Source organism: Microplitis demolitor, chromosome 9, assembly GCF_026212275.2.
Source record: "Microplitis demolitor isolate Queensland-Clemson2020A chromosome 9, iyMicDemo2.1a, whole genome shotgun sequence".
In the NCBI taxonomy this organism is placed as follows: Eukaryota; Metazoa; Arthropoda; class Insecta; order Hymenoptera; family Braconidae; genus Microplitis; species Microplitis demolitor.
Genome location: NC_068553.1, coordinates 15,517,084 through 15,537,395, shown reverse-complemented (window position 1 = coordinate 15,537,395; position 20,312 = coordinate 15,517,084). Strand labels below are relative to the sequence as shown.

At 25.9% G+C, this 20,312-nt stretch overlaps 4 protein-coding genes and 1 long non-coding RNA gene across 6 annotated transcripts; 4 read left to right on the top strand and 1 right to left on the bottom strand.

The window, feature by feature from the left end:
- Positions 1–2,473: 2,473 nt before the first annotated feature.
- On the top strand, positions 2,474–4,791 carry LOC106694207 (uncharacterized). The gene is made up of 3 exons (XR_001345403.1): positions 2,474–2,645; positions 4,149–4,329; positions 4,411–4,791. It is a non-coding gene; the product is annotated as an uncharacterized LOC106694207 (long non-coding RNA).
- A 984-nt stretch (positions 4,792–5,775) lies between these two features.
- LOC103573645 (uncharacterized) lies at positions 5,776–11,806 on the top strand. The gene is made up of 5 exons (XM_053741725.1): positions 5,776–5,787; positions 7,651–8,305; positions 9,524–9,784; positions 9,870–10,357; positions 11,738–11,806. Exons 1-5 carry the CDS (start codon positions 5,776–5,778, stop codon positions 11,804–11,806), a joined length of 1,485 nt encoding a protein of 494 aa, XP_053597700.1.
- Positions 11,654–14,547, top strand: LOC103573592 (pyrimidine-specific ribonucleoside hydrolase RihA). Its single transcript, XM_008552739.2, has 4 exons — positions 11,654–12,344; positions 12,402–12,705; positions 13,443–13,579; positions 14,105–14,547. The coding sequence occupies exons 1-4, from the start codon at positions 12,156–12,158 to the stop codon at positions 14,423–14,425; spliced, it is 951 nt and encodes a 316-aa protein (XP_008550961.1). The 5' UTR covers positions 11,654–12,155; the 3' UTR covers positions 14,426–14,547.
- Positions 14,324–16,546, bottom strand: LOC103573593 (bublin coiled-coil protein). Of its 2 annotated transcripts, XR_008404183.1 has the most exons (3): positions 16,382–16,546; positions 14,547–14,801; positions 14,324–14,415 (listed from the first exon to the last, which is right to left on the bottom strand). XR_008404183.1 is itself a non-coding variant. In XM_008552740.3 (2 exons), the coding sequence occupies exons 1-2, from the start codon at positions 16,476–16,478 to the stop codon at positions 14,608–14,610; spliced, it is 291 nt and encodes a 96-aa protein (XP_008550962.1). In that variant the 5' UTR covers positions 16,479–16,546; the 3' UTR covers positions 14,446–14,607. The 2 variants fall into 2 exon arrangements, 1 of the variants encoding a protein (XP_008550962.1); XM_008552740.3 differs by lacking the exon at positions 14,324–14,415 and having other exon boundaries at positions 14,446–14,801.
- Positions 16,547–17,803: 1,257 nt separating this feature from the next.
- LOC103573591 (histone H2A) lies at positions 17,804–19,015 on the top strand. Its single transcript, XM_008552738.2, has 3 exons — positions 17,804–17,913; positions 18,010–18,217; positions 18,534–19,015. The coding sequence occupies exons 1-3, from the start codon at positions 17,892–17,894 to the stop codon at positions 18,715–18,717; spliced, it is 414 nt and encodes a 137-aa protein (XP_008550960.1). The 5' UTR covers positions 17,804–17,891; the 3' UTR covers positions 18,718–19,015.
- The last annotated feature ends 1,297 nt before the right edge of the window (positions 19,016–20,312 follow it).

Below are 20,312 nucleotides of genomic sequence, written 5' to 3'. Positions count from 1 at the left end.
TAGTGAAAAAAAAAATCAATTATTTTAATGAAATAAAATAAAATACATTGTGATTTAAATTTCTATGAAATTTATCACATGGAAATTTAAAGTTACGTAAAAATAAAGTTTATAATTAATTTAATTTATATTTTATATTTCTGAGTGATTTTAACTTTATAATAAGTTCAAATTACTTCAAGGAAAATGTTTATCAGTATAATGTAATTTTAATAAATTATAAATTATGTAAAAAGGAAAAAAATGATACGTGAGGGCCAGCGGAAATATTTACAATGACTGATGAACAACTGCAGGAAAAATTTATTGATGTAAATGAATTTGAGAGGAGTAAGAAAAGAAATGAAAGAGAAAAAAAATAATATTAATGTTATAAATAATAAGCCGAAATAGTTTTTAAATAAAAAAAAAAAAAAAGTTAAGTAAAAATTGAGATTATGTAAATATTTGTAATTCATACTGTCGATTCTACAACTCATATCATTGGTAAATTTATTAATTAACTGAGAAATTTTCCAAAGTTTTAATACTCATACTTTATTTATCTCAATTAATATTACAAAAAACTGCTGTATTATTTAACCGTTTTTATAGACAGTATTTGTTACACTAGTAATTACTGAAAATAATTATAATTATGAAATTATACGATGTATTCAATGTTATAATTGAAATAAAAATTAATTAGATTTCAATTAGTTTATTTTCTAATTGACTTTTATTTATTTATTTATTTATTTATTTATTCACGCCAACCTTTGATTCTTAAAGGTTAGTACATTCCCTGATTAAAATTATTGATTGAAAACAATTAAATCTGACATGATTTCAATTGTTTTCAACAAGTTCGATTTCATGGTTAATTCAATTCAGCCAAGAATGAATTTTTCTAAATAGATAAATAATGTGAAGATTTCAAACCTTTTTATGTGTAAAAAAAAATTTTTTAAAATACAAATATTTAATTGCGTTCAATAAATTTGAATAGATAAATAGTTTATGAATTTGGATCTATTGTGGAATTTGAAAATAATTGAAAAAAATTAATGATTTTGAATTTTTCCTAATTGTTTTCTATGAATAAATAAAACTTAATTTCTGGTTACTTCTTGAATAAAAAATGATTGAATTTCATTTGCGATTTTGAATGTCCTTGAATCATTTTCAGTGGATAATTAATATTTTACATCCGGTCACACAGCGGATAAAAAATTATTGACATTCATTCGTTGTTTTCAATACTTTTTATTTTTTTTCATGAACAAATAAAATTTATAAGCTGGTTGTTTTATAAATAATAATTTTGAATACTTTTTAATTTTTTTCAATGAATAATAAATAAAACTTAACTTAAATTAAAACTTTTTCCAATTGTTTTCAATTAATATTTTTAATCAGGTTTAGCCGTAATTTTTGTTTCGTATACTGAGAGAAAAAAAAATATTCGTATTTTTTAAATTAAGGATCGTAGTATCCGCTAGATGGCAAAATACATTTATTAACTTTGCGTGTGATGTACGAACAGTTGAGTTTATTTATACAATTATAGAAGAACTTTCAAATGTTTTTTTATAAAAAAATTTAATTTGAAATGATTTGAAAAATCTTCATTATTTCATATTGTATTATATTATATTTAAAATAATTTGATTCTTCAATATATATGGTAGATCGAAAATAACACTTTATTCAGGCTTGCTTTAACTTATTTTCTTTTGAGGTTATTGTTTTGTCTACGATCTTTCGATAATATCTCGACTTTTCCGAGTTAAATTAGATTTTTTTCAACTTTTTGAACTTCTTCCTTCTCAGTTTGAACTTATTTGTCTTTACTTCGAGAACGATAGTTATTTACCTTACTCTTGACTTGCTGAATCAAGTCAAAAAAAATTTATTTAATCACCTTAATATATAAAAATCATTTCACTTTAGTTTCGACTTTTATGTCTTAAAATTTTAGTCGAATAAGTCTAATTCAAGTTAATTTCGACTTGCTTTTGACTTTTTCGTCTTAAATCGTGACTAAGTCATTCAGGTAAGTCTAAACCTAGGCGAAAACTTTTTGTATTTTATATCTACAAAAAAAAAAGTCAAGTTTCTTTTATGAACACGGCTCTAAATTTCGACGTAGTAAATTAATAGTAAATAAGTAAATCATAGTAAATCATAGTAAATTAAGTCAAAATCAAGGTTTATTTTCAACCCGGGCTAGCCTAGACCGATAACCAAAACTATTTATTACTCGGGTATTAATACAAAGTTTTTTTGCCCTCTTATATTAAGGCCCCCAACTTTGAAAAGGGCTCTGGAGTAATTATAGTTGGGATTGATTCATTTTGTATCCAAAAAAGTCTATATTCTATGCAATGTCTGTGACCTATGAATGAACTAGTAACATATGTGTAGCCGGTATAATGTTAGTCTTAGTTAAGCCATCGAAAAGTGCACGACAGCGCTTTTTACGAAGTAAGAAAATTTTTTAATTTAATAAGTTTTTTGTTTCATTGATTTACGAATCATGATTAAGTCAACTGAGATCATAGAGATTGAAGAAAGTGGTGAAGAAAACATATGTAAGCTCACGGAGGAAGAGTTTTTTGATTTAGACGATATTTTTTCGGTTTCCTCTTTATTCTCAGGTTTATGTAAGTTCACAATATCGATTACGATTATGCATGAAAATTTTTTTTCGATTATCATTATTACAAGTTTTTGTGTAGCCAAGACTCGTTTAAATTGTTTGATTATTAACTATACATTAACATTTAAAATTATTGTAATTACTAAAAAACCTTTAATGAAATAGTTATTGGCGTAACTACTAGGGTAAGTTATTCACCCGTATGAAAAACAATATATGGTTAAAATATATAAAATCATATATATTTGCAACAAAAAAATATATGATATATTATATTTTAGATTATAAAAAATCATATAGAAATTTTCGCCGATTTAACATAAAATTATATACAGTAGTAAATATATGTATTCCATACATGTAAATTATATTTTTTTTATATTAAGCTACATTTACATTTTAAATTACCTTATAATATATTGTATTGATATATATTCCCTTTTATATTCAAAAAATATATAATTTTTGTATGAAATAAAATATATCGTAGTATATAATTTACATTATACATGGCACCATATATTTTCTTTGTTATATTTTAGCATATATCTTATTTGGTGTATGTATATATGTATATGTATATAGGTATATCATATATTCGCATATCGAATTTACTAATTTTGAAAATTTTATTTTGAATATTTAATTTAAAATGAAAGTAACTAGAAAACAATGCGGAGTTTTCAAAAATTTTATCAGAGATAATTTGTAGGAAATAAAATGGTCTACAAAAAAGTTTCCATTACATTTCCTTCAAAAATATTTATAACACATAAAAATCCGTCGATTGGTTTGTGAGCTAGAAATTTAAAAAAAAAAAATTTTCCCTTGTCTATCTATGATCTATGCCTCTATAATCTATGATGCGCAGCCTCTAAATATCGAAATTAAAAGCTGTGGTTTCCACAGGCGTCTTTTTCGGTACCCTGAAGATATTTCAATGCGAAATTTGAAAAAAAAAAAAAAAAGGAAATTGTCGATTTTTTAAAATCAGTCTGATATATCTTAGGGGTGTGCGAATATTATTCGAATCGAATCAAATCGAATATGCGACTTTTTTGGGCAAAATGAGGTTCCCCCGAGAAAAGGTAAAAAAAAAAAAAATTCTGGATGAATTTGATTAAGTTAAATTTTTTTGTAAGTAATTTACATGAAGAAAAATTATATTTTACATGATTATTAGAAACAATAGAAGACAAAAAAATTTTTAACAGTTTTTATCATAAAACAAAAGTTATTAATATTTTTCAACTGACAATTAATTTTTGAAAAAGTTTAACAGAAAAAATCAAAAATAACGTTCAATAATGTTTACATAAGTGATTATGGAATGTTTCCAAACCATTTAAATTTTAAAATTTTTTTTTTTATAAAATTTTGGGGGTACTCCGTTTTACCTACCTTAGCCCCTTTTGCCTCTCCCCCTTCTCCTATATATATATATATATATATATATATATATATATATATATATATATATAATTATTTTCTTTTTAATTTACCAAAGATTTGGTGGTAGGAGGTCAGATATTTTGGGATTCCCAGCAGGCATTAAGTTATGAAAAAGCTTATTTCAATAATGGAGCGATGATAGGTGTTGTTGCATCTTTTACTTGGAATTCAGCACCATATCATCCATTTCTCGATATAGACTGAAAATATAGATGTAAAATTTTCTCTCTATTCGGGTAAGTGTACTTGCAAATTTTTCTTACGACGATAATAACTCAGATTATATGTACATTCTTTCAATATTTTTTTTGTTCCAGCATAAATCAAATAATCATGGCTATTCTATCATTTTTTATTTTGTACCTATATTACCTCATGCCCGAAGAGGATTTCATAAAGACATGTGGATGGGAATGTCCATTACGATTTTTTATGAAAGGCATGAGTTTGAGTTTTTGTGTTACATTTCCGGTATGTTATTGTGTATTATGGTTGTGTTATAGATTTACAAAATTCACGTTGCCACTAATATTTATTTCGGATTTTTTTCCCTCTTTGGTTTCCGAGGAAACCTATTGTTCATGTAAGAGCTGTCAGAGTTTCATGACAGAGCCCGAACTTGGCCTAGGATTGGACCAAGATTTAATTAAGAAATAAATCGCATTCATGTTTATAATAAATGTTATTCTTAATAATGGTGGTAGAGCAATTAAACTGGGTACTTGATAAATAATCAATTAAATTGAATAAGTTTTAATTAAAAAAATTATGTAATTATAATAAAAATAATACGAAATTGGAATTTTTTTTTCTTAATCAAAAATATTGATTACATTGCTCTTTATATTTCATAAAACCGAATGGTTGTAGAAGAATGAATAAGTAGATGATATAAATAAATCATCTAAACATTAGCAGGTTCGTCCAGAAGCTCCTGTTCAAATCCAGCAATCAAAAGGACGGCAGTTCGCACCCAGAGTCCAGCAGAATTTTCAACATCAGTTACCTCACTTAAATATTTAAACTTTAATGATCATAAACTCTATTAGGTTAATAATAATACATTGCATTTTTTTTTATTTTTTTAATTGAATTTATTTGTTTGGACAAGATTGGCTTACAAGCTTGGCCCAGGGTTTTACAAAATTAGGCCATGCCTGAGCCCATCGTACTTTAAAGTTCTAGGAATTCCTCTATGTGAACTTCCTAGGAACCTCAAAACATCACGATCTGTTAGAAATTCGATTTTCGAAAATTGTACCGAAACCTATAACTTCCCTTTTTTCGAAAATTTTTAACTTTCTTGACGGGAAGTTGAAAAACTAACAACAATAAAAACTTTACATAAACTTGATACTAGAGGATTCAATCCTAAGAAAATTTTATCTGCCTAGTGCTTTGATTTTTTTTTTTAATTAACTTGTAAAATTTGAACAGAATTTAACATTATCGGGTATATTTAAAATTCGCAAACATCGTTTCAGAACGCCCTTAAAACAATAGACAACCATAGGTATTTATATAAAAAATATATATAACCATAAAAAAAAATTATTTGTTTTTGAAAAATGGATATGAACTGAGATCATATAAAAAATAAAATTTCACGAGAAATATTTTGAATAATTACGGATGGTAATTTATTACTAAGTATCAGGTGTGAAATACATAAAAATAATAAGATGGAACAAGATGTAAGCAATAATAAAATAATTTATTAGGGTAGAAGTGCCATTTGTTTTTGGCCATTTCTCCTTTTTTGGACACTTAATACTTTATTTTAATTAATGAAGAAGTATAAAATAAAATTTCCATTGTAACAGTGCGATAAAAGTATCTTTGTACACATTTTAAAAATTAATTACGTCATTGCATTTTTTACAAATTATTTTATTCAAATTTTTGGTGTCCAAAACTTTCACTAAAGTGAAAAAAACAGTACCTTTATCTTACAATAAATATATAAGGACACTATTAAAATTTTTCATATTTTCAAGGATAATTGTCATTGAAATTTAATAAAATTTATTAATTTTATCTGAATATCGACTTGTTCACAGTATTGAAAGAAATTAATGTGATTAATTAAGATATTAAGTTGGATTTTAATGCAAACGTTTTTTAAAATACAGTACTAATTTTTTTCTTTTTTAAAACCTCAATTAGTTTTTGAACACTGCGAGTTCAGTCGTGCTACGAAATTTCTCATATTTAAAAACGAATTAGACACAAAAAAAAAATTCAATTAAAATGATAGTTTTTAAAATAACTATCAGCTTTAAAATTAATATTTTTTTTAATTAATTGACTTGTGGATAGTGAAAAAAAAAATCAATTATTTTAATGAAATAAAATAAAATACATCGTGATTTTAATTTTTATGACATAAATACAGTCGACTACCCGTAATAAGCCTCTACCCCAATCAGCAGGGGCTGAGTCCAAACAGCCCCTACTTAACCACTTTTTTGAGTTTCGTAGCAGACATCCCGTTATAAGCCTCCGTTAAAATTCCATAAATTATAAACTAACAATAGCAACAAAATATCTAAATTAATTATGAAAATTTACTATCGATCTTTCGCGGATAATAATTTTATAAATATTAAGTTAAATATTATTTATTGGAGATAATTGTAATGATTAATTACAATTAAAGCTTCTGTTACAATTTAAAAGTTTTATTGAGCATTATGTTGATCAATAACAATTATTATTATTATTATTGTAATTAATACCGTTGTCATTATTATTTTTTACATTACAATTATTATTTGTGTAAAAAGATAAGTATTTATTTTAGCGCTATAAGCACTCGATAAATCGGGACACTGACGTATGTAATAAAACGTAAATATGACGTTTAAAATGATATAAAATAAACACAGGCTTATAACGAGTAGTCGAGAATAAAACTAAGCAGCGGTAGTGGAGACTGAAATTTCAATAAAAATTTTCCCTGCATCCCCTAGACCAGGCTTATGATAAGTAGTTGACTGTATTCGTAAATTTCCGAATAGTTTGAAGTTCGATTCAATGTCAATAATTCGTAATTTCAAACTATTCGCACACATCATAATTATTTATTCTATCGAAGATTTCTGATTGATTATCAATATTAAGCAAACTTAAATTACTTGTATCCTGTAATTAAAATATCTACAATTTTATTTTACCATACAAATTAAAATTTATTAAAAATATTTAAATTTAAAAACTACAGCATTCAAAATTTTTTTTGCTTGTACTTATAATTTAAATTTTTATTATTAAATAAAATTGTAAATTATTTAATTACACAAAAACATTTAAACAACAGTCTTATAACGAGTAGTCGAGAACAAAACTAAACGCGCGGTAGTGAGACTGAAATTTCAATAAAAATTTCCCCTGCATCCCCTAAACCAGGATTATGACGATAGTCTACTGTAAATTTATATATTTTATATTTTTGATTGATTTTAACTCGACGATAACTTCGAGTAATTTGCTTTTAATTTCATGGAAAATTTGTAACAGTGTAATGTAATTTAAAAAATTATTAATTATGTTAAAAGGAAAAAAAAGTAACATGGATGTCAGAGGAAGACGAAGAAACGATTCCTATTAGATCTTACAGCGATCAAAAACGTAAATCTTCAATTGCGTTTAAGGAAATATTCACAACGACAGACGAACAACTGCGGGAAAAATTTGTTGATATAAATGAATTCGAGAATGAAATTAATACGGAAAAAAAACCGATGGAAAAATTATCAGTGAGTTTATCTAAAAGTATGGAGCAGTTGTCCAAAATAAAAGCTGGTGAAATCGGCGATTCCAAATCTAAAAGAATCACATCATCGGTATCGATACCGCCAATAGGAAGAAAGAAATCGTTATCTAGCTCTCAAGAGCCATCGATTCAATCTTTAATTGAAATCACAAAAAGTAGTGAAATCACTAAAAATCGAGAACGCGGGACCACAAGAAGGAGTACTCTTACCTTTAATTTAGGAACTCTGGGAATGTTTTCGGGAAACGAAGTTCATCCGAGAGTTTCTGATAATATTCCTGTACGTAATATGGCACTAGATGTACCAATCGTTGATAAATTTGACCATAAAACTGCCAATGCTTATGCGGATATTATTGAACGGATGCTTGATAAATTACAAATAATAAAGTATACGATTCCTGCTAGTGTAAATGATTGGGATGAAAGTTTTAAAAGTATGGAAGAGAATTACGGAGATATTAAATATGGAGAATGTGGATTTGATAATAAAGATTTGGAAGATGACTATATTTTTGAAAAACTTGTCGCTGAAAAATTACAAAGAGACAGGTAAAATTATTTTGTTGTCTTAACGGATTTGAATCTCGGTAAATTACCTATTTTACCGCAAAATGCTGTGTTTCCCTTATGAAAAGAAGTGATTCAAAACGATTAAAAAAAAAAAAAATTTTAAATACTTTTTAATGCTTTTGAATACTTTGAATATTTTTGAATCACCCTTCTTATCAAAATTTAACATTACATATCGTTTTAAATCGCTTCTTTTATAAGGGTTGACTACGAATTTGCCGCATTTTGCGGTAATTTATCACAATTCGTGTCAATTTTACCATAACACAGTGAAATACTTCACTTTACGGTAAAATACCATAACTTTGTATCTTTACGGTAAAATACTGCAATGTTGCCGTAAAATACCGTCTTCTTACTGCAAAGTACCACACTTTTACCAATACTTTTTTCAAAAATTATGTGGCCGAATTATGATGCTGAAGTTAGCCGAGGTCTGATAATTTTTGAATTTTTCTATAAACGATAAATTATGAAAAAAAAATATTTTAAAAAATCGCACTTATAATTTAAGAAATTCTCTACAAGTGCATATTTTTAGAATTTTTTTTTTTTTGTAATTAATTTGCTAAAAAAAATCCAACAATTGTTAATTGTCTGCTAACTTCAGGATCATGACCGAAATTGGTGATTTTGGCCATTTTTGAGACCTATGGCTCTTCTGCTAAGACTTTATGGCTTCCATTAGTTCCTGTTATCATTTTTCTTGTGCAGCGGGTCGTCCTAAACACGTCTGAGCAGTTGTCGTCGTATAACTTCATAATTTGATACTTTTTTCTAAGATTATGTGGCCGAAATCGGTGATTTTGGTCATGTTGACTCATTTTTGAGGTTATGGCTTTCCTACTAAGACTTTATGGCTTCTATAAGTTGCTATTATCACTTTTCTTGGATAGGATATATTATTTGTACAAATAACATTATTTTTTTATCAGTGTTGTAAATTTTTTATTGTTAATCGTAATAATCATTAAGTTTTCTAGCGCCATTTTTTTAAATATTATAATTCAAATTTGAAATTATCTAAAACTTTGAAATTTTTTATTAATTTTATTGTAGAACTTATATATATAATGTATTAGAAAAAACAATGAAAGAATTGAAATCGGAAAATAGTTACGATTATTTGAAAAAAGAAATTGATGAAATCGTAAAAATATCCGAAGATCAATACAATTTGGAAATAAATAATGAAATTTGGTCTGAGCAATTGAAACAATTACGTGAATTAATTGATATTGAAAAAATAAATAATCAATCGCAAGTTAAAGCTGCTCTTTTTGATATCAAAAGAACTTGTGTTGATATTGAAAATATTGTTAATAATAGCGGTTGGAAATTGGGTAAGTAATTTTGGAATTATGTTTAATGGATTTTGTGGCATTGAAGTAAAAAATTTAAATTTGGTTTGAATGAAAAATATTATAGACTTTGTTGAAAAATGGGAAGAGTCTCGACTAAAGCAGCAAAAATTATTGCTAGAAATAAAAGAACAAATTTTGAATGATGAATTGAGTGAATATACGAAGAGGGAAAAGTCAGATGAAATAATTTCGGGAGAATTGATAACTTTTTTTCAATCAGAGATTATAGAGATGGAAAAAAAAATGGAGGATTGGGAAAATCGATACAATATTGAAATAAATGAACTTCAGCAGGGGATTGATAAAGAAAAAGAAAAAATTAATAATGTTAAAGAAATGTTAGAAGAAAAAATAAAATTATGCGATGAACAGAAAGTTGTTATTGATGAGTATGAAAATGAGAGAGCGGAGAAAATTGAAAAAGTTGAATATTTGAGAGCAATTAATTGTGCGGCGACAATTATTCAAGCAGCGTGGAGGGGGTGTATGGTGAGAAAAGAATTAGGAAGCTACAAAAATTTGTGGAATGTTTTGAAAAAACGTAAGAAGTTGGCTCTGAAAAAAAAAAATAAACGAAATGTTAAATTTACAAAGAAAAAAAAACTTAAGGCTTAAATATTTAAAATATGGAAGTACAAATCCAAATTTAATGTAATACAAAAATTTTGTTTCTTTTCAAATATGAAAATTTAAAAATAATTAATTGCTTTTTTAAATTTTAGCATCTGTAGTTTATTATTTAAAAAAAAAAAACACTGGACAAAAAGTGATGAATGTTTAACATGTAGTTGATGTAATTTTTTACAGATTTTTTTGATGATATTTTTTTTTTTGGTAAAGTGGTTTATACTTATAAGAATTAGACATAAAACTTTGAATATTATTATGGATATAAAGTGTAATTTTATATTGTACATTGATAAAAAAATTTGATTGCAAACTAACAGAAATTTCACCTTGACTAATTATAAACCAACTTTTTGTAGTCAACTTGACGTCAAAATCCAACCGTAAATTTTTCCAAGCAAGAATCACGTGATCACGTAAAAATAAATAGTATATTTATTGAAATATGGACTTGTAAACTATCATAATAGATCTTATATAATTTTTTAAGATTTTATGAAATTTTCTGGAAAAAATTTTTCCCGAAAATTTTATAATTTTGAATAAAACCAAAAGACATTTTTTTAATCTTTCAAATATATTAAAATTTATCACAAGCTGCATTATGTTTTATTATGAAAAAATTCAATGCCATTTATTATTTTTGAAATATTTCGAATAAAAAATTGTTTTAAGTTTCTTTGTTTTCTAAAAGGAACCTTTGTCAGGTCAAATCTTGACATCAATATATGTATTTATATATATGACGTCAATTCATATATTAATTCATATTTTATAAAAATCTTTAAGTCAAACTAAAGGTTGAAAAAGGCTACAAATTACTGTCTAGAAATTGCTCAGCAACTTTTACAGGTAAATTGATTACAGTTTTGGGTACAGACATATTTACAACTTTCTGGAAAGTTTCTGCAGATCTATTTTTCAGTTTTGTCTTCAGCTTACGGCTGTAAATTAACACCAACTTGTAGTTCATTTTCTAATCAAAACTTAAAACAACCAAATCTGACGTAAACTTGACCGTAAATACCCTAATAGCCAGGGTCGCTTAGCAAAAGTTAACTTTTAAATTTTCCGCCAAATTTCTGCAGTAAGTTTCAAGCAAATTAAATTCCAAATGTCATACAATTTGACAGCAAGTATTCAACTTTTGTAAACCTGTTTTTTGACTACAATATAAAGATAAAATACTGTAAAAAATTTTGAAAAATTAACCGAAAATTTTTATTTCAAACTTTTGCCATAAATTTGTCATCAAATTCCAGCAGTAGATTTTTGATAATTTGAATTTTCAAATTGCAACTTTAGGATAAAATAACTCTTAGGGTACTGAGTAGCAAGTGTCTGAAGGTCAAGTGTGGCTCTATCAAGGTGTAGGATCGACGTCGGCCCGCACTGATACTCAAGTTGATGGTAAGGCGACAACCTATTGCCGCAACTGTCATCAATCCAGATAGCTAATCACGAAGCAGACACAGGCGAGACAAATACAGCTGACACAGCACATGACGTCTATAACATTGCGCAATAATTAAATTTAACGAATAAATAATGTAATTATCAAAAATATTTTTTTATCTTATCATTTTATGAAAGAAAATTTTTTTTAATCTCAACCAAATTCCCTCTAATTAAAAGAAATAATTGAGAATTTAATTCTATTGATTTAATATTTAATTATACTGAACATTGAAATAATTTTCAACCAGTTTTACTTTTAAAAAAGATGAATAAAAAAGTAATTGTTGATTGTGACGGTGGATATGATGACGCAGTATCACTAATACTGATGATAAACGCTCATAAAAAAAATTTGATTGATTTAAAAGCAATAACTTGCGTTGCTGGTAATACTGACATTGATCATGTTGTAAAAAATGTATTCAGAATTTTAGATGCTTGTGATTCGATGGATGTAAGTATTTTAAAAATAAATTTAACTATGATTAATTATTAATTGATATTTATTAAGATTCCAGTGTACAGAGGAGCAGATTCCTCATTAATTTCAATAGAATCGCTGGCTGTTAAAGCAACTGAAGTTCGATATCATGGACATGACGGTTTCGGTGATGTTTTTACAGATGAAATAGACGTCAGTTATTTACAAAAAGATCACGCTGTTATTGCGCTGCATAAATTAATTACTGATAATCCTAATGAAATATCTGTGGTGTGTTTAGCGCCGTTGACAAACATCGCACTGGCTATTAAAATATATCCGGATATTTTGAAAAATGTTAAAGATTTTTATATCATGGGCGGTAATTCGGCGGGTAAATATTCAGTTACTAGATTAAGGGAGACCACTAGTGTGAAATTTTGAAAATCTTTTTTTTTTTACATACTTCGATAGTCTATACCTTCAAAAATAATATACTAAAATTTCTAGTGCATATCTCGAATAGTTTTTTTGAGTTACGAAAGAGCAGCCGCTCATCGATTCTCGAAAATACATTTTTCAAAATTGCTGCAGTTATAACTCGAAGACAAATCATCTGATATATTTGATTTGAATTGTAGCTTCTTTTATATATGTGTCTACGTAACATGAACCTCCAGTTTTCCGATCGAATAAAAAATGTAATTTTGCCAGACTAAAAATCATAAAATTTTCGCGCGAAATTTGAATTTTTTTTTTTAAACTCCGCCATTTTGTTAAATTAAATTTTTTTTTTTAGCCTGAGGGTCATGGTACGGAAAATACCTTCTAGTTTAATAAACTTTTTGGTTTTTTGATTTCCGGTACTGCGAAGGTCGCTATCACTGCAGAGGAGACTTTTTTTTGAGCGGGAGATTGTGAATAACTCGGTGAATTTTGAATTTTTTCGTCCAAAAATTTTATCTGGCATTCATTATATATCCACAAATATATCCTTAAAACATTGAAACATTCCATGCCGTAGTTTTCTTTGAAAAAATTCCCAAAAATCGTTGTTTTCAGGCAGTCACACTAGTGGTCCCCTTAATTGGTGGTCAGTAATGAAGAATAATTATTTTTTACTTTATTAAGGACTAGGAAATACGACACCGCAAGCTGAATTTAATTTCTATGCTGATCCAGAAAGTGCCCATATATTATTACAAAGTAATATTAAACCACTGTGGCTTTTTCCATGGGAAACTTGTCTTAAGTCAAACATCACAATTGTAATTATTTATTTTAGTTATATATTTTAATTTATTCTACTAAAAATAATATCAGACTAGTTCTCTAGTAAGATTTTTTTAAAATTAATTGACACAAAGTCATAAAAATTTTCGCGGTACCAAATCTTAATCATCAGTTATCCTGCTAATTATACATTTTTTGATAAAAAAAATCATCTGGTAACAGATTCCAATTAATTATTTATCTGCTAGTTATACATTTATTGATAAATATTGACCTGGAACTAAGTCTGAATCATCAATTGTCCTGCCATTGTCATAACTATCAATTTTTTTTTACTAATTGTCATTTTAATGATAATTTATGATCTGGTACTAACTCTATCATCCGTTGTTTATTTATTTATATAGTTATTGATAAAAATCCATCTGGTAGCATGTCCCTAATTAATATTTCATCTGCTCTTTATATATTTATTGATGAATATTGACCTGGTACCAGATTTGGATAAAAAATTTACTTGCTACTTATTCATTTGTCCTTAAAAAGTTAATTTTTTCTAGGAATGGCGTGAAAATGAACTTGGAAAACTAAAAGAAAATAAAAAAATAAAATTAATAAACACAGTTGAAGATGGAATATACAAAAATAAAATAAAACGTAAAGTTTATCGTCCATGTGACGCATTTTGTGCCGCTGCGTTTATAAACCCAGAAGTTATAAAGGACTACAACAGCTGCAATGCTGATGTTGAACTCCAGGGCCTGAAAACACGTGGATTCGTAGCCATCGACCACTTGGGAACTAAGAAACCAAATATCAACCTCGTTACTGACCTAAACTTTGAAGAATTCAAGACTCTGATGCTTGATGCCTTCAAATAATAATTTTAATTAAAAAAATTACATGTGATTGAATTATCTATTAATCATTTTTTTACATACTTTGTACAATAATTCTAATGACAATGTATTTTTAAATTAAAAAATAAATTTCTTTACTTACATCTAAAATAATTTTTAAAAATTAAAAGCATTAAAAGTTAAAATTGAATGTTAGCTACATTTTACTTTAATGACGAATTTTTTTCATTATTTTTATCATCATCATTTTTTAATGACGCTTGATGCAATTCTTCTCTGGTTTCTCTGTTTGATTTCAGTAATTCAACAAATTGGGCGTGTACTGCATTTGTTTTGTGCTCAAGATCATCCAGTACCGAGTGCAATTGATCTAATTGTTCATTTAATAATTCATACTCTGTAAATAAAATTAAGAATTAGCAATAATAATTTTAAAAAGAAAAAAAAACTTAATCAATAAATTTATTTTATCAGCACTAAATAAACTGCATTTTGTAATAAAGATTTCCTCTTTTAATTTATGTGATTTTTTCATATTTTTATTTAAATTATCGGCAGTCAGTTTGTGATGTAGTATGTATAAGTACTTTAGTTCATTAACAATTAATTTATAAAATAATTAACAGTATCATTGCTTTGTGTATTTTTACTTGCTGATAAACTAACGTCAATGATATGACATTAATTGCAAAAATTTAATTAGTAGAATAGTTATATTATATATTGATTTAATTTGTAATTAATTATTATAGCTTGCAATGTAAAAAAATTTTAGGAGTGAACGCAGAGTGGATTTTTCGTTTACTTAATTCCCGGAGTGAATTTCACTCTGAAGGAAAGTTTCGAAAAATATTAATTATAAAAAAAATTACTAATACCTAGTGAGTCTAAGTCTTTGATATTTTGACATTTATATTGAGTACGGAAATAATTACGAGCTCCCTTTCCATATATTCACGCGAAATGATTTTTAAAAATTATAAGCAGCTGATAATAAAACTTTTACAAATATAATTCCACTGAGTCACGAACTGTCATATGATTTACATCAATCATACCACGAGATAACATTTCATATTGTACCGAAATATAAAATATTCCCATAAAAACTATGCCACTATAGCTATTCAATAATTAAATATTTTACTATGTATTATATATATGAAATTATAATTTAATGAGTTACTAAAACATTTTATAAATTAAAAACATAATATTTTAAGTTTAATTATTAATATCTTAATGAATTATTTATTGAAATAATTATGTTTCTAATTAACAGCTGTTTCTATTAAATATAAATTTATTTAAGTATTAAAACTCCAGACCGGAGTGAATGCACATTTAAATAAAATCCGCGTCACTCCGAAATCACTCCGCCCATAAAAAAATCCCTATTCACTCCATAAGTGGAGAGATTTTTTTTAAACTCGGGAACTCCGAGTGACAGAGTAAATTCGGATTTAAATTAAATCCGTATTCACTCCCGATTTTTTACAGCGTTTACTATTATTTTATTTAAAAATTTTTAAACTGTCAACATGCATTATATGACATCCCCGTTTTAAAAATAAAATTAGTTCTGGTAAAAAATTAACATCTAGGTTAATCAGTTCTTTTTTCCATTAAAGTTAAAATTTTTTTTAATTAATTAATAAAGAGTCATTGTATATTTTAAATAAGTGGGGGGTACTGTCTGAAAATGCCCTTAAAATAAATTATGCGAATTTGTAAATACATCATGTCATTTAATCTATGAAATTTTTTCATTACTAAAAATACGCGGCTTAATCATTATCATTTCTTTAAGTCTGCCGTAAAATTACACAGATCCAGTGAATTAAGTAATTTATGACTATTCTGATTTTAAAAATTTTTAAATTTTGAAATTGTCTGGAGTCCTAAAACTGAATATTTGTTATTCTATTTTACTTAATTAAATAAAAAAAGAATATTTAATTAAAAATAAATAATTACCTTGATCAGCATCATTTTGTCCATTGTCTTGAGAGTCATCACCATTTGAATTATCAAAAGGTTCCACAGCATCACAAACCATTTTTTTATCGTCCATAATATTAAAAAAAATATTATTCTGTAATCAGCTGACTTCTGCCAAAACCACACCTCTACTGACACATGTTTGTTATCATTATTATTATTATTATAGTCGTCCCATAGAAAGTTTGTGATTGTGCCCTACCACAATTATTCCTCCTCTATCTCAATATTTGAATTTACGCATGCGCTGAATATCTTTTTCAAAAAATTTTAAATGACCCTGAAGTTAGCAAACAATTTATAATTTTTGTAATTTTCATTTCAACATATTAATTACAAAAAAACAAAAACTAAAAATATGCACATGTAGAAAATTTAAAACACTACAGGTGCAATTTTTCAAAATATTTTTTTTTGTAATTTATTGTTTTAAAAAAATTCAAAAATTATTAGACGTTGGCTAACTTTAGTATCATTATAATTTATAATTATAAATAAATAAAGTAAGTAATTAATAGAAGTAAATTTTTTAAAAATGGGTATTTAAAAAATTTTCTAATTAATTAGTGCATTTTTAATAAATATTATGTTTTTAATTATTTATAATTTTAAATTTGACTGATGTCTGCTGCATCCACACTCATAAATTATAATGGTAGTGAAGTTAGCTGACTTCTAATAATTTTTGAATTTTTTTTAGGAACGATAGAACATAAAAAAAAAATTTCAAAAAATTGTGCATATTTTTAGTTTTTTTTTTATTTTTTGGAAACTATTTGTTAAAAAAATCCGAAAAATTTTAATTTTCTTCTAACTTCAGAAATGACACTGAAAGTAGCAGACATCAGACAAATTTGTAATTTTTGTAAAAAAGTAAACTTGTAAATAAAATAAAATTTTTAGAATATGCACAAAAAGATATAAAAATTTTTTTATTAATTTTTTCTACAATTATTTGTTTTATTTATTTAAAAGAAATAACTTCTTTTAAAGTCTGCTATTTTCAGCATCATCTTCAAAATCATTTCTAAAGTTAGCTGACGTTTAATAATTTTTGTATTTTTTTAAAAACTATGAATAAAAAAAAATAGTATTTCGAAAAATTGCACCTGTAGTTTTTTTAATTTTCTACATGTACATATTTTTGGTTTTTTTTTTTAAATTCAAATTGTTGAAGAAAAAAATCAAAAAATTCTCAATTGTCTGCTCACTTCAGGATCATAAATTGCAGTAGAGGGGGAAAAATAATGGTGGGAAAAAATTCCAAGCTTTTTCCGGGACGACTATATTATTCGTATATACATGCGTAAGTATGAATCCAAACATTTAATAAATTATTTAAACACCAGAGGGCACTGAAAAAAATTCTAGAAATTTCCACGATCTTGACTCGTTCTTCAGTTCTCATTTCTCACTTCCCAGCTCCCCGAGCCGTCATTCCAGTTCGAACTTTCATCACTTAAACTTCTCTCACAAGCAATAAAAAATGTCTGGACGTGGAAAAGGAGGTAATTTACTTTAATTTGTTTAATAAATAATTTATCTTCAGTATATTAACTTAGAGTTATTAATTAATTATCAACTATTTAATTTTTTCTGCACAGGAAAAGCTAAGGGCAAGTCAAAGACACGTAGTAACCGGGCTGGGCTTCAGTTCCCCGTTGGTCGTATCCATCGTCTTTTACGTAAAGGAAATTATGCTGAACGTGTTGGAGCTGGTGCACCAGTTTATTTAGCTGCCGTCATGGAGTATTTAGCTGCTGAGGTACTCGAGTTGGCTGGTAACGCCGCACGAGACAACAAAAAAACCAGGTACGCGCCAAAAAAAAGTTATTCAATTTAATTTTTCATTTCTACTTCTACCAACAATTTTTTTATCACCACCTGATCATTAACATCATCAGTAACTTTAAATTACTATTAATTTTCTAAATAATTTATTGTAATTATTGATAAAAAAAAAAACTACTTTGGTAAATGCGCGCGAAAAGTTCCAAGATGGAGACGAATCTTTCAAAATGGCCGGCGAACTGGCGCGAAAATTTATTTACAGCGTCGGTTTCATTTCATTAAAGGATTTCTTACAAATTATTAAATTAATTATTGATTAATTTAATTATAATTACAGGATCATTCCAAGACATTTGCAGTTGGCAATCCGTAACGACGAAGAGCTGAACAAATTATTATCTGGTGTTACCATCGCTCAAGGAGGAGTTTTACCCAACATCCAGGCTGTACTTTTACCTAAAAAGACATCAACCGGTGGTGGGTCTAGTAGTAAAGGCGACAAGGCCTCGCAAGAATATTAAGTAAATCAATTATGATTAATGCTGTTGATTAAGGAGCTGCTCAGCTCATTCATTTTAATTCTGTCCTGTTTGATATATGTTTCTGTCTTGTTTCTTTTAAAACACATGTAGATCATTTATTTAATCATATATATTTTTTTACTTTGAATGGTTGATGCTATCTATTTTTTTAATAATTAATTTTTACTTTGTATCATTGTCATGATTTATGGTGTATTTAAGACTGTATAATAACTATTTATATACAATGTAAAACTTTCAATATCATGTTTTAAATAATAAAGCTAATTACATTTAATTATAATTTATTATATTATTTATAACTTTATTTTTATATTCTTAGTAATATTTATTAGTAATTAATACTGAAGGCTCGTTTTTCAAACCAGATTTATTTTTATCCGGGTTTAAATTAATATTGCTGGTATATTTATATATTATTAATGTATAAAAATTAATAATTAAAAATAATCATTTGAACCCGGTTTGAAAAACTGGCACTGAAGGTAATGTTTAATTTTTTTTTATAAGGTAATGCTAAAACGTTACTTAATCATAATCCTGGTTAACAGACAATTAACAATTTTTGAATTTTCTTTTCAACAATTTATTTTTTAAAAAATATGTACATGTATAAAATTAAAGATACTATAGGTGTAATTTTTTTTAATTTGATGTTTTGAAAATTAATTTACAAATAATTAGACGTCAGTTAACTTCAGTATCGTTGGCCCATGCAGTTTAAATTTTTGAATATTAATACAATCACGTGTAATTAAAATTTATATTTTGCTATCTTTAATTACAAACAATATTTTTTGAATTATAGATACAATAGTTTTTCTTAATAATTAATAATTAGAAATTGTTAATCTGTTAAGAATTTTTCTAAGAGGTTTAAAATAATTCTATTTAAAACAAAATTTCAAATGGAATATAATTTTAATTATAATTGTATTATTAGCTTAAAATTAAAATTTATTTTTAATATTAATAAAGTTTTAATTATTGAATATTTTTATTAATGAAATCATAAATATTTTATAATTTGAAATAATATTTTTAATTGATAATTAATAATTTTTCTAATCAATAAAAAATAATTTGATTTAATAAATGATTTTTTTATTATATTGAAGTTAGCCACCGTCTAATAATTTTTGGATTTCATTGAAATCCATTTCATTTTTGGATTTTATTGAAATAAATTATAAAAAAAAAATATTTTGAAAAATTGCACTTGTAGTCTTTTAAATTTTCTACATGTGCAAATTTTTAGTTTTTTTTTTCTTCAAATTTAATTGTTTAAAAGAAAATTCAAAAATTTTCAATTGTCTGTTAACTCCACGGTCATCAATGTGGCAGACATCAGACAAATTTAAAATTAATAATAAATAAATAAATAATTAATGAAATCAAATTTTGAAAAAATGCGCATTTAAAATATTTAAAAATTAATCAGTGCACTTTTTATAAATATAATTTTTTTAATTATTTACTCTATTTTTTTATAATTTCAAATTTGTCTGCCTGCTACAGTCACACGTAACATTTTTTCAATAAATTTATGATTTAAAATATTTATAAAATTTTGA

Coding starts and splice junctions, on each gene's coding strand:
- LOC103573593 (XM_008552740.3), bottom strand. CDS start 16,478: ATGGACGATAAAAAAATGGTTTGTGATGCTGTGGAACCTTTTGATAAT. Junction 14,802..16,381: donor ACAAAATGATGCTGATCAAG/GTAATTATTTAT, acceptor TTTTATTTACAG/AGTATGAATTATTAAATGAA.
- LOC103573592 (XM_008552739.2), top strand. CDS start 12,156: ATGAATAAAAAAGTAATTGTTGATTGTGACGGTGGATATGATGACGCA. Junction 12,345..12,401: donor ATGCTTGTGATTCGATGGAT/GTAAGTATTTTA, acceptor ATATTTATTAAG/ATTCCAGTGTACAGAGGAGC. Junction 12,706..13,442: donor CATGGGCGGTAATTCGGCGG/GTAAATATTCAG, acceptor TACTTTATTAAG/GACTAGGAAATACGACACCG.
- LOC103573645 (XM_053741725.1), top strand. Junction 8,306..9,523: donor TTGGGATGAAAGTTTTAAAA/GTATGGAAGAGA, acceptor ATAATGTATTAG/AAAAAACAATGAAAGAATTG. Junction 9,785..9,869: donor TAATAGCGGTTGGAAATTGG/GTAAGTAATTTT, acceptor AAAATATTATAG/ACTTTGTTGAAAAATGGGAA.
- LOC103573591 (XM_008552738.2), top strand. CDS start 17,892: ATGTCTGGACGTGGAAAAGGAG. Junction 17,914..18,009: donor GTCTGGACGTGGAAAAGGAG/GTAATTTACTTT, acceptor TTTTCTGCACAG/GAAAAGCTAAGGGCAAGTCA. Junction 18,218..18,533: donor CGAGACAACAAAAAAACCAG/GTACGCGCCAAA, acceptor TTATAATTACAG/GATCATTCCAAGACATTTGC.